Source organism: Hyaena hyaena, unplaced genomic scaffold (genome assembly GCF_003009895.1).
Source record: "Hyaena hyaena isolate Hyena2069 unplaced genomic scaffold, ASM300989v1 scaffold_36, whole genome shotgun sequence".
Lineage (NCBI taxonomy): Eukaryota > Metazoa > Chordata > Mammalia > Carnivora > Hyaenidae > Hyaena > Hyaena hyaena.
Window position 1 is genome coordinate 2743977 of NW_024080668.1, and position 13299 is coordinate 2757275.

The 13299-nt window shown below is 46.2% G+C and overlaps 1 protein-coding gene across 1 annotated transcript in view; it reads left to right on the forward strand.

Moving 5' to 3' along the window:
- The window catches only part of CUNH11orf53 (chromosome unknown C11orf53 homolog), a 37264-nt gene extending 24196 nt beyond the window's left edge, over positions 1-13068 (forward strand). The window contains exons 3-5 of the mRNA XM_039229247.1: positions 7595-7637; positions 10873-11174; positions 12409-13068. Coding sequence (XP_039085178.1) covers positions 7595-7637; positions 10873-11174; positions 12409-12810 — 747 coding nt within the window. The 3' untranslated portion in view covers positions 12811-13068. The remainder of the gene's footprint in view (positions 1-7594; positions 7638-10872; positions 11175-12408) is intronic.
- The last annotated feature ends 231 nt before the right edge of the window (positions 13069-13299 follow it).

The following is a 13299-nucleotide window of genomic DNA, read 5'->3' on the forward strand; positions in this document are numbered from 1 at the left end:
TTGGGAACTTTATTACACGTAAATTGCACCTCAGTAAGGCTGACCCCCCCCAAAACAGTATATCCACTGAAGGACTAACGATATATATACAGAGGTGTCAGACAGGAGAGCTCCAGTCTTCTTTGTGAGCTTTGATATAATTACATGCTCTCTCTGGATGTCCCTAAGTTTCCTATATATGAAAGAAAAGGAAGGGAGGGAGGGAGGGAGGGAGGGAGGGAGGGAGGAAGGAAGGAAGGAAGGAAGGAAGGAAGGAAGGAAGGAAGAAGGAAGGAGGGAGGGAGGGAAGGAGGAAGGAAGGAAGGAGGGAGGGAGGGAGGAAGGAAGGAAGGAAGGAAGGAAGGAAGGAAAGAAAGAAAGGAAGGAAGGAAGGAAGGAAGGAAGGAAGGAAGGAAGGAAGGAAGGAAGGAAGGAAGGGAGAAATAATTAACTAATGTATGAAATTTTTCTATTTTTATTTTTGAGATATTAAAATGCTTGGAAGGCGGCATGGTGTATTAGTTAAAAAATAGGGTCTGAAATTCCAAAGGTCCTTATTTGAGCCCATCCACCACCATCACCACCAGCTCTACCTACTTGGGAACCTGGGTTATTTCTCTGCTCATCAGTTCCCTCATCATTGAGATGAGAATCATATTGCCACAACCTTTAGGGATTGTGGTGATAATTAAATGAGATAATACATATAACACATCTGGGTACGTGCTTAACAGTTTGTCTAAGAAATGACAAGTATGGGTTTATGAATTACTTCTATTATAATTTAAATCTCTGCAAGAAAATTTGGAAATTGGGAGAAAACAAAATATATTGTGCTGTGTAAAAATAGAAAGGTATCTACACCTAATGTCAATATTTAGGTATTCAGTTGTTTGGGTCAGACTAGAATGTCTTGGGGTGGGGAGATCTCACCCACAACAAAACTGGGTCCTGCATCAATCACATTTTAATAAGTGTTTGTTGACTTGGCAGGAAGTAAGGGAAATCTCCAAGGCTGGGGGAAGTGGGTTCAGGAGTGTTGGTATGGGAGGCTGGGGAAACCGTTTGATGAGAAATTAAGACATTGAATGATGTGAAGGTGATCACACCAAAAAGCCAACTTCCCTTGAGAACTGGTGTCCAAATTAGCTTTATGGATGATGACTGGTCCTCGAATCCTTGAACAGTTGCCAAGGTTGGGGAGCTGAACTTGGGACTCCAAGATTAACCTGGGGAACCTGGAAGGGAGCTGGCTGCCGAGAAATAGAAACATAAATCTTCTGGAGGAAAATAGTCTCAAAATAGAACCCCAGATTTTCACATATGAAGGTTAACCAGATATGAGTTTCAATCAAAGATCGCCAAACGCATAAGGAAGCAAACCATTATGAGTGAGAGTCAACCTAAACAATAAACAATAAATTCAAATGCCTAAAATGTTTATGTATTAGAATTCCCAAATACAAAATATGCAGTCACTTAATAATTAGCCAACATTCAACTAGAGACTATCAAAAACCACCAAACAGATTTTTTTTAAAAATATTTTTCTTATTTATTTCTAGGAGAGAGACAGAGAGACAGCATGAGCAGGGGAGGGTCAGAGAAAGAGGGAGTCACAGACTGAAACAGGCTCCAGGCTCTGAGCTGGCAGTCAGCACAGAGCCCGACGTGGGGCTCGAACCCACGAACCGTGAGATCATGACCTAAGCGAAAGTCGGACGCTCAACCGACTGAGCCACCCAGGCGCCCCCCACCAAACAGATTTTTTAAAAATCATATGGAACTTATAGAAATGAAAAAATATGGATTCATTGACGTTTAAAATGTAATGTATGAGGAGGCATCTGGGTGGCTCCATTGGTTGAGTGTCTGTCTCTTGGTTCTGGCTCAAGTCATGATTCACAGCTTCGTGGGTTCGAGTCCCACATCGGGCTCTGTGCTGACAGTATGGATCCTGCTTGAGATTCTCTCTCTCCCTCTCTGTGCCCCTCCCCCACTCACACTGTCTCTGTATCTCTCAAAATAAATAAACTTTAAAAGTAAATAAATATATAAATAAATAAAAATAAAATTCAATATATTAGTAAAACAACAAATTAACTATGATTGAAGAAAGAATTAGTGAACTAGATGTATTTCTGAAGAAGTCTATAGCAATTTATACCAAAATATAGAACAGAAATTCATGGATATAGAGAGTATAATGGGAGGTTTGGGGTATAGAAGATGAAGTTAAAAAGTTTAACAAACATTTTAACGGAGCCCCAGAAGGAAAGAATGGGGATGATATAGACAAGGCAATATTTTAAAGAGAGGAGGGTTGAAAGTTTTCCAGAGTTAAAATGAGGTTAATTTGAAGAAATTTGAAGAGAAAAGGAGTATATTAAAAAGCAGAGACTTTAAAATTGGCAGAATACCTAAATAGATTTTTTTTCCAAAGAAGACATCCAGATGGCCAATAGACACATGAAAAGACGCTTAACATCACTCATCATCAGGGAAATGCAAATCAAAACCACAATGAGATATCACCTCACACCTGTCAGAATGGCTGCAATCAAAAGCACAAGAAACAATTGTTGGGGGGATGTAGAGAAAAAAGGAATCCTCGTGCACCACTAGTGGGAATGCAAGCTGGTGTAGCCACTGTGGAAGACAGTTGGAGCTTCCTCAAAAAATTAAAAATAGAGCTAAAAATATGATCCAGTAATTCCATAACTGGGTATTTACCCAAAGAAAACAAAAACACTAATTCAAAGAGATGTATGTACCCTTATGTTTATTGCAGCATTATTTACAATAGCCAACTTCTGGAAACATCCCAAGTGTCCTTCAGTAGATGAGTGGTTAAAGATGTGGTATAAGGGCGCCTGGGTGGCTTTGGCTCAGGTCATCATCTCACAGTTTATGAGTTCGAGCCTTCCATCAGGCTCTGTGCTCACAGCTTGGAGCCTGGAGCCTGCTTCCAATTCTGTGTCTCCTTCTCTCTCTCTGCACCTCCCTCCCTCTCTCTCTCTAAGAATAATTAAACATTAAAAATTTTTTAAAAGATGTGATATATATATATACACGAGTGAATATTGCTCAGCCATAAAAGAGAATAGAATTTTGCCATTTGCAACAACATGGATGGAGCTGGGGGTACAATGCTAAGTGAGTAAAAACAGACTCTTAGATACAGAGAACAAACTGGTGGTTGCCATTGTGGGGAGATGGGTGAAACAGGTGAAGGGGATTAAGAGATACAAACTTCCAATTATAAAATAAATGTTGGAGGGATGAAAAGTACAACACAGGAAACATAGTCGACAATATTATAGTAACATTGTACGATGACAGAGGGTGCCTACACTTACCATGGGTAAGCACTGAGTGATGTGTAGAATTGACAGAGCCCTAGAGTTGTACACCTGAAGCTAACGTAACATGTATTCAACTCTACTTCCATAATAATTTCTTTTAAAAGGCAGAAAGGAAAGAAAATTTGCCTAAAGAATAACTATAAGGTCCACAGCGATCATGGAAGCTGTGGAATCATGGAAAGACAATGGGGTGACATCTTTGAAGTGCAGACAAGGGAAGTACTATAAAGTTATGACTGTGAACCTTTTCAATATTATCTTTTAAGTACAAGAGAAAAAAATTATATTTTCAGATAAATAAAAACTGAGACATTTTACCACCAACATCACCTACAGGAAAGGAATTTTCTGAAGGATTACTTTTTTTTTGAGAGAGAGAGAGAGAGAGAGAGAGCAAGTGTGGGGGAGGGGCAGGGAGAGAGGGAGAGAGACTCTCAAACAGGCTCTATCAGGTGCCTCAGAAAGAGGAAAATGAATCCTAAAAAAATAGTCTGGAGGAAGAGTAAGCAAAGAAAATAGTGAACACATAAAAAAATCGAATACAGATTTACCTAGTCAAATGATGATGGGGTGCTTGGGTGGCTCAGTTGGTTAAGTGTCAACTCTTGATTTCAGCTCAGGTCATGATCTCACCATCAGGAATCGAGCCCCAAGTAGGGCTCTGCACTGACATCTCGGAGCCTGCTTGGGATCCTTTCTCTCCCTCTCTCTGTCTCTCCCTTGCTCACACTCTCTATCTCTCTCTTGCTCTCTCTCCAAATAACTTTTTAAAAAAATGATGATAATTATGGTGTCTAATTTGGGAAGCTGTAATATAAGGAAACAAGGTAAAATGCCGGGAAATAGCATCCCCACACACATTAGGAGAGGCCTAGTGGGAGCTGATGCTCCGAGGACCTCATCCGTGGGAGTTTTGGGGTATTGTTCGTCGTCTTTGTTAAATACACCAGGTAAAATGTTACCAGTAACCGTAAACAATGGAAACACAGTTGTAATTTCCACAGCAGGTAGAAGGCAAATTTGTGTAGGAGAAATGAACGCAAGAGGCTTCTTTTCATCCAACCATAAATAAAATCGACAAGACCCGTAATTGGGAAACTGCTGCAGGGACTTCGGGCACGGAGTGCGGGTTGGGGGAGGGCAGAGCGCCGCAGTTCCGCAGGGATGGGGGGCCAGGGCGGGAGGAGGAGAGTGGGGAGATCCCAGGGACTGCCTGGTGGCACCGGAGAATGACAGGAAGGCTTTCCCAGCAGAAGTGTCAAAAACTGTGTCAGCGTAGACGGGGCCTCCTCCACGCCCTGGGGAAGAGGCTGGAGGCAGAGCCGTGTGAGGGCAGCAGAGGGTGCTGACACTCGGCCATCAGATCGGGCCTGTGCGGGCGTCTTCTGTGAGACTTGGCCAGAGCTGTTAGGGGAGCAGGCAGGGTGAGAAGGTGGGAGCAGAGGAACCAGACACCCCCCACCAGGGGCAGCGTTCAGGACCCCCAGAAGCAGGTGAGGCAGAAGCCGGAGGTCATAGGCGTTGGTGCACACCTTGGAGGAAGCACCCAGCCAGACACCTGGCAGTTGGCGGGAACCTCAGGGTGAGATGGGCCCCGGCAACATGGGAAAATGTGCCAAACACAAGTGCTTCTATGCGTAATCACGGCTTCCCTTCCTTCCCGTGTAAGATGTGGGCACCCCTGCCCCAGCCTGCCCATGGCTCCCTTCTGCCACTTCGAAGTGTTCACTTATTCAACAGGAAGACACATAAATCAATACACATTTAGAGGAACTTGTCAGAGATTTGAAGGGGCATAGAAACGCATGCGAGTGATAAGCACAACGTAACTAGCACTCATTCCTGCTCACCCTATGCCAGGAGCTAGTCTAAGTGCCTGGCACGTATGATACAATTTAATCTTCACGTACCCAAGATCACACAGCTAATAAGAGGCAGAGCTGGGATTCAAACTCTGGGTGCAGAGTCTTCTTTGCTCCAATAACTTGTGCTACTTCTGCGTGGTTGGAGAATAGTTTTGCTTGGACGAGATTGAGCTCCACTTTGGTGCTATGTCTGCTCAGAATTTCTGTGTTAAAGCCCTAACCCCCCATGTGATAGTGTTTGGAAATGGGCCTTTGGGAGCTAATTAGGCTGTGAGGGTAGAGCCCTTGCGATTGGGATTAGTGCCCTCACAGAAGAGATACCGGAGAGAGATGATCTCTCTTTCTGCCACATGATGATACAGCAAGAAGCAGGCCATGTGCAGACCAACCAGGAAGAGGGTCCCCCCCACCAAGAACCTGACCGCGTGGGCACCCTTCCAGCCTCTGAATCTGGGAGAAACGTTTCCTGGATAAGCCACCCAGCCCGTCGTATCCAACACGTTAGCTCAAACTGATTAAGACACTTGGGAAATGATGGGTTGTCTCCACATATTTGAAGGGCCACGTATGGAAGAAGGGGTTAAACTTACTGTATACGGAACAAAAGCATGAGAAATAAGAAAATGATTCTTTTCCGCCTGCTTTGAGACAGTCAGAGGTGTCCAGAGAAGAAGTGGCCTTTCTGAGAGGGTGTTGGGTTCTCCAGCCCTAGGAGCTAAATGCACCCAGTGTTAATGATACAGACAGGACCTTGGCATTGGGTGGGGGCTTGCGGGAGGCTCTCCATAAAATCTCTTCCAACTTTTGAGGGTCTCGAGCACTGTGAGCGTCAAGGTCAAGAACTCAGATCAAAGAACTAGATGTTGAGGACTCTTAACTTTTACAACAGCTATTTTTTTCCTACATTACTTGGTTGCTGGGCCTCGTGGAGCCAGAATTCACAATTGCATATTTTAAGACTCTGTACCCCTGGATACCCTTCCTTCAGAGGTCGGCTTGGGTATCACCTGCCCACCCCATCCCTAATGCCAGCCTTTGTGCCCCCCTCACTCCACCTTTCCCCCACCACGCCACTTCTCACACTCCACCGAATTGTCTGTTTCTTGGTCATTCTCTCTGTTAGCTTCCCAGGGCTGTAGTAACAGATTAACTACAAATGGAGTGACTTAAAATGCCAGAAAGGTACTGTCTGTCAGTTCTGAGACCAGAAGTCTCAAATCAAGGCATCGGCAGGGCCAGACTTCCTCTGAAGGATCTAGGGAAGCGCACCTCCCTACATCTTCCAGCCCCTGGTGGCTGCTGGCCCACGGTCCCCGGGGGTCCTTAGCCTGACATTGCGTCACTCCAACTCCACCTCTGTCTTCACGTCGACTTCCTCCCTCTGTGTCTGTGTCTCTGTGTTTCTCTCTCCTCTTTTCATTAGGACACCAGTCACATTGGATTTAGAGCCTGCCCTCTTTCAGTATGACCTCATCTTAATTCAACTAGTTATATCCTCAAAGATCCTATTTGCAAATAAGGTCACATTCACAGGTACCGGGGTTAGGACTTCCATACATCTTTTGGGGGGACATAATTCAACAGACAGCATCCCCCAACCTCCCATGATCACTAGATCATGGGCTCTTTGAGGGCTGTAGCTTTATTCTACACATTTTTGTTGTGTCTACTATGAACCACATTCTGTTCTGGGCACGGAGCACAAGCCACAGTCAAGGTCCCTATTCTTGCTGGAGTTTTGATTCTACATGAAGGCAGATGGGAGAACAGTGACCACTCAATGCTGAAGCCAAATGCCAAGCATGTGCATGTGTGTATAAAAATCACATGGTATATACTCGATTTTACCACAAACAGTAAAAAAGAATGAACTACAAATGATGCCATTTCATCTAGCCTGTGCTTTTTGGCATGTTTACCAGAATCTTAACTTTGGTTTTCCTCTGTCCTCATAAAACTTTGTTCTCTGATACTTGAATTCTTTTCTTTTTAATTCTTTTGTAATGTTTATTCATTTTTTAGAGAGAGAGAGGCAGGGCACAACCAGGGGAGGGGCAGAGAGAGAGGAAGAGAGAGAGGAAGAGAGAGAGGAAGACAGAATCTGAAGCAGCTTCAGGCTCTGAGCTGTCAGCACAGAGCCCAGCGCGGCACTCAAACCCACGAACCATGAGACCATGACCTGAGTTGAAGGTCAGAAGCTTAACCGACTGAGCCACCCAGGCATCCCTCTGATACTTGAATTCTTAACCTAGGTTGCCCTCTAAGTCTAGTCCCCAAATAATGTTTCTTAATATCAGAATATAAAGCTTGTAAAATGTATCCCTAATTTTTTTTTAATTTGAAATTGGAACAAGAGAAAACGCTTGCACTCTCTTTGCCTTCCAGAGTGGAGTCAGCAGCCCCCAGCCTCCATTTGCCCAGATGCCGGGTAAGTACTTAAGTTCAAGGAGCAGCGAATTCATTCCCTTTTGAGTTTAATTCAGGCATAGGGGTTTCCATTCTTTTAGAACTGCCGTACAGCACCTTCAAAATCTTACTTTTGCAAACAGGTTATTTTTAAAATATAAAATCAGTGAAGACAGACCTAATTTAGTCATTCCTGAATTCAGAATTCATTCTGTTTTGAAGGCAGCCTTTCTATCCCTTGCCCAGCAGAAGCTTAGTGAGTAAAAGCAATAGCAGTTAGGCCCTGGATACAATTTTAAAACATGTAAAATTCTGGCACCGTGATCTGATAGATTATGCGCCTGCTTTGAAACAGAAAGAGAGAGATGGGGGGGGGGGGCAGAGGGGGGGAGATGGAGGAACTACCATTTACTGGGTGCTCTCTATAGTCAGGCGCTTAGTTAAGCATTTGGTATTCATTTCAATACATAAGTCTCCTTCAGTGCTCCTGTGGGATGGGAAAGGGCCATTCTGATTTAGTAAAGATGTTGGGGACTGTCATAGGCGTGTGCACGCGTGCACACACAGACACACACTCCTTTCAGAGCCTGAACTCAGAAGTGGCAAAGGCTTTCTCAATAATTTTAGGAAGCTTCACAGCTGGATAAGAAAAGGAAAAAGAGCAATAGGAGATCCCACATATCTGCATGTCTATATGTTGTGTTTCCCAAACATATTTATCATCCCTGGAATCTGGCCACATCTGCTCCCTCCTATAGAAGGACATTTTTGCAGCTTCTGGTACTTTCTAGAATTATTCCTCCTCTTTTTAGGGAGAAAAATATATGCAGGGGATTTTTTTTTCCTGCATGGTTCATTTTATTTGGAAATCGGGAGTATAGACATGAGATCCTAAGCTCCTAGAAGACTTGTTTACACACTCTTCATTCTCCTCTCAGCTTTAATCACTCCCGTGGATACATATTCATGGCATGAAACAGAATTTTCTTTATTGATATTAATTTTCACTTGCACAGATTTTTTTTCCTGTGGAGTATGTTTATGATAAAACCCCTGACTGCAGCTTTCATGAGCACATAAGAAGTCTGGGGCTAAAGCATTTCAGATGACAGTAGAAGGAGTAGAATTTGCTGTCAGTTTCTATAGGGAATTTTGATTTCCTCCGAATGAATAAATTTACATATAATTGTTGAACACACTATACACCTATATACTACTGGATTTACAGCAAAGTAGAAGACATGAGTCCTGCCCCCATGGAGCTGGCGGGTGGATTAGAAAGAGGGTTGTAACTCAGCTGAGGGAGAAGTGAGCATAATATAAAGTTGCCACAGCCCGTGTGGAGGGCCAAAGTGCTATGTAGGTGGAGTAATGGATGACTGTGTCATGATAACCCAGGGGAATGGTCTCTCTCGTGGAGGAGAGGCAGAGTGGGCGGGGACAGCGTGGGCGGGGACAGAGCTCCCACTCTGGTTAGGAGAAGATAAGACAAGCACCTGCCTCTCTTCCCAATTCAGCCCTTTTGTCACCTCAGTGTGTAGATCTTAGCTAATTAGACCACATCCACCACCAGCTGGAATAATTAAGCTGTCAGTCATACAGAGCTGGAGTCTTACCTCCCTGAACATGTTCTAAATATTAATGTGTTTCCTGCTACAACGGAGCCACTGGGTCTGAAAGTCTTTACCAAACACCTCGCTTCCCTTATGGGACAATTTCACTGGCCTTGTCCTAAATGAGACTCTTCTCAGCTTCACCACCTTCCCCTGGTGAAACCAGGGGAAATTTTCTGTGGGAGGTATTCCCTTCCCAAACTCGCCCAGGGCCTAGGTGAGCTGAGTCAGGGACTCGGCATGGACACAAGGGGGCAGCAAATAACACCAGACTCGTCAGAGCCAGAAAACACAGTTTTTTGCAGTCCTCTTTCTGACTTGGTGGCATAGAAGCTCCATCATCCCAAAGCAAGGAAGCCCTTTCTTGACGCCTGCTAGGTATGAGACACCTGATAAAAGGTCAGTCCACAAAGAAGTAGAAGCAGCAGACAACCTGCCTCTGACTCTGAGTGGGGTTATCCTATCCCCCTATCTAGAAATGCTGCATCTCAGAGAACACACCCAGGAGCGGCCTGTTGTTCACAGTGCTGTGTATATGGGGCCAGAACTCAGAAGCTGTAAAAAAAAAAGACCCTTCATTGATAAAATGTAAATGTCAAGGGATTCCTTTCCTTGTCTCCTTAAGCCCGAAGTTTTCCTAGCACGGTAACCGCAACACAGGAAGTGCACAGTAAATGCCCTTGGAGTGACTGAATGAGAAGTTACTGCACCATCTCAAATGAACTCCTCTCCGAAGGCCAAATGAATTTTAAACATATTAGTTCTTTGGGCTGGATCAGTTAAGAGAGGCAATGCAGCAGCATTTAAGGCTTTTCAAGACAGTTCTCTATTTAAATGTTAGCCGCCTTGGTGTTGGGCACACATTAGGAAGACTGTTTCCCCAAAGCAGATGAACGTATGGCGGGCAGGGGGGGGTGGTGCAGAAATGGAAACAAACTGTGAGAGACTCTTGACGATAGAGAACAAACTGAGGGTTGATGGAGGCAGATGGGTGGGAGGTGGGCTAGACGGGCGATGGGCATTAAGGAGGGCATTTGTGGGACACCCTGGTGGCTTAGGTGTTTAAGTATCTGACTCTTGATTTCAACTCAGGTCAGGATCTTAATGTTTGTGAGATTGAGCCCCACAGTGGGCTCTGTGCTGACAGCAAAGAGCCTGCTTGGGATTCTATCTCTCCCTCTCTCTCTGTCCCTTCCCAGCTCATGCCCCCTCTCTCCCTCTCATAAAATAAATAAACTAAGGCAAACCATGAGAGATTCTTGAATGCTGAGAACAAACTGAGGGCTGAAGGGGTGTGGGGGAGGGGGAAGGAGGGTGATGGGCATGAGGGAGGGCACTTGTTGGGATGAGCACTGGGTGTTATATGGAAACCAACCTGGCAATAAACTATTTAAGGAAAAAAAATAAATAAACTTTAAAAAAAGGGGGGGGAGGGGAAGGCACTTATATATGAGCCCTGGGTGTTGTATGTAAGTGATGAATCACTGAATTCTACTCCTGAAACCAATATTGCAGGGTGTGTTAACCAGCTACAATTTAAATAAAAATTTGAATTAAAAAAACAAAAGACCGTTTCCCACGTGTAGGGTCTCAGCTGCAACAGTTATGTCTGGTCTTCCCAGTTTGTTTTTCCTTTGGCAACAGGCTCACCGGTAATGTCAGGTTACTATGGTGTCAGAAGATCTTTCCTCTCCGACTCAGACTTCCACAACACGAAACAGTTTGCAAACGACGTCTGCACCGCGAGCCCCGCAAAGCCCTTTCCCTGTGAGTCCCCCGCGGGGCAGAGCCACCCGGCCCTCCTGGATTCCTACTTCCCGGAGCCCTACGCCGACCACCGGCCCCCGCCGGGCCTGACCCCCAGCACCGGCTCTCTGTTCAGCGCCTCGCCCCTGCAGCCACTCCTGCCCCCGCCCTTTCCCGGGGACCCCACGCCCTTCGTGCTTGTGAGTATGCAGGGGTCTCCCGTTTGGGGGGAGTGAGGTGAGGCCTGGGCTCACGCGGCATCGGCCCGGTCGTTGCCCTTGGCAACCATGTGGAAGTCAGGTCTGGCTTGCACTGCTCGCCCCTGAGGCTGCTTTCCCAGGATACACTCCGAGGGGCCCCTCCTCAAAATCCACACACACAGTGACCGCCACAGGGTGTATCTGTCTAGGGTCTTGGGAGGGGACGGCTATAAGGCAGGTTGACGTCCATTTTCTTAGGACTCAGCTGATTTTGCCAGACACCCCACCTCCCATGGAGGAAAGAGTGCTGAAGTGACTCCTCCCAAGGGACTAGGCTCCACTCTGCCATCAAGGTGTCTCCTTCCCTCCCAGTCCCCTGCCCCTTTCCCAGGTATTTCTGCCCCATAGAATCATGTTCTCCCTCAGTCCTATCAAAGAGGCCAGTTCAGAAAGATCTGAAGAATACCAACACCCATCTTTTAGAAAACTATAAAGCCTTCAATTCTTCAACTACAAAGGAATGAATCTCTAAAGATGGGATTTTAGATAAAAGGGGGTGGGAATTAACATTGTGGAGTTACCTCCTCCAGCCAGAACTCCTGTGTGCCTCTGTTCCTTTCATACTTGCAACAACTCAGGATACAGTTCTTAAGGCCCCATTTTACAGGTGAGCAAAGTGAGGTACTTGGAGTGAGGCAGGTAGTAAGTGGCACAGCCACGAACTGAACACAACTCTTTCCAGCTCCAAGCTTCTGGAAGTTCTGCCTCTTGGCTCACTGAGGGCAGAAGCCCAGCATGTAGTTTAGACACCTATTCCTCCCAGGAGCGGCCAGAGCCGCTGTCCCCACTGTGGAAAGGGCATTCTAGGACCCCTGGTGTGGTGAAGGTGAAGCTCGAAAAGAATGCACGACATAGTACATCGTAATTGGTAAAATGCTGTATAAATGTTCGTTTTATTCTCTCATTTCACTCATTAAGTGGTGCTTTCTGGGGAAAGGAATTGTCATGAATACAGAGAATCTAATTCTCGAGTAAGAAAGGAAGTAAGACTCTCATCGCTGGTGTCGGACACCAGAGGGAACAGAGGCCTGGTAAGGAGGCCTGAACGGCAGACAGGGGACACCCCGTCCCCTCTGGAAGCCGGGGTCTGACCGCAGCCAGTGTTGGCGAGGAAATCTGCCCACGCAGAGTATCATCTAACAACTAACCCCCGTGACCTTTCCGTTCTCCTCAGAGGGACTCATGGGAGCAAACGGTGCCCGACGGTCTCGGCCAGGCAGACCCGGTGCCCGCCGACTCGCTGCAGCCCTTGCCGCCCAGCACGGGATGCCTCTCCCAGCTGGAGTCCGGGACCAGCGCTCAGCACAGGAGCTGCAGCTGGGGCCCCCCGCTAGTGGGGCCTCAGTCCTACTCCCTGCACTCGCTGGAGGATCTTTACCACGTGCCAGGGTACCCCACCCCACCCCCGTATCCCTTCACCCCTTTCATGACCGTGTCCAACGACCTACCACACAAGGTGGTGCCCCTCACCCCGGAGGAGGCGGCCGACACCCCCGCCCTCCAGGACCCTTCTCCGTGGGCCAAGGAAGATGGGAGCTTGGCCTGGGGGGCATATGAGGGTCGCAGAGCTTACTGAAGGGAGCGCCAGAGGACTTGGCTGGGTCTTTCTCTGAGGTGGGGTCTGCATTTCACGGGCTGTTTGCAGTGTGGTCGCTGTTCATTCAGAGCAGGCCATGTCATGCTGCCTTTGTCAACGGGCCTCGGGATTCACTTGTAACCCTCCCTGCCACAGTCCCATAAAACGCAACGTGCGTTAATTCGGGACGTCAGGGACCGAATTCTAGTGAGACACCAGGGAGTCGTGTCTTTTTGGAACTTTAGTAACGCAGTACATTCTGAATTCCTGTTATCTTCAAACTGTCGTGTTTAGCGCTCATAGTTTCCTTAAGTTACATTAAAAAGTTTATGCAGATCATGAAATACATTGATTCTCCTGTGCAGTTTTTTGTGGTGATGAGCTATGTGGGTCCTATTGTAAGAGAGAGAGCATAGGTTATAATGTAGATTAGGGCGTGTGAAACGAAACTCATTTTATACCATGTGATTTCTAAAGAGTAAAGTATTA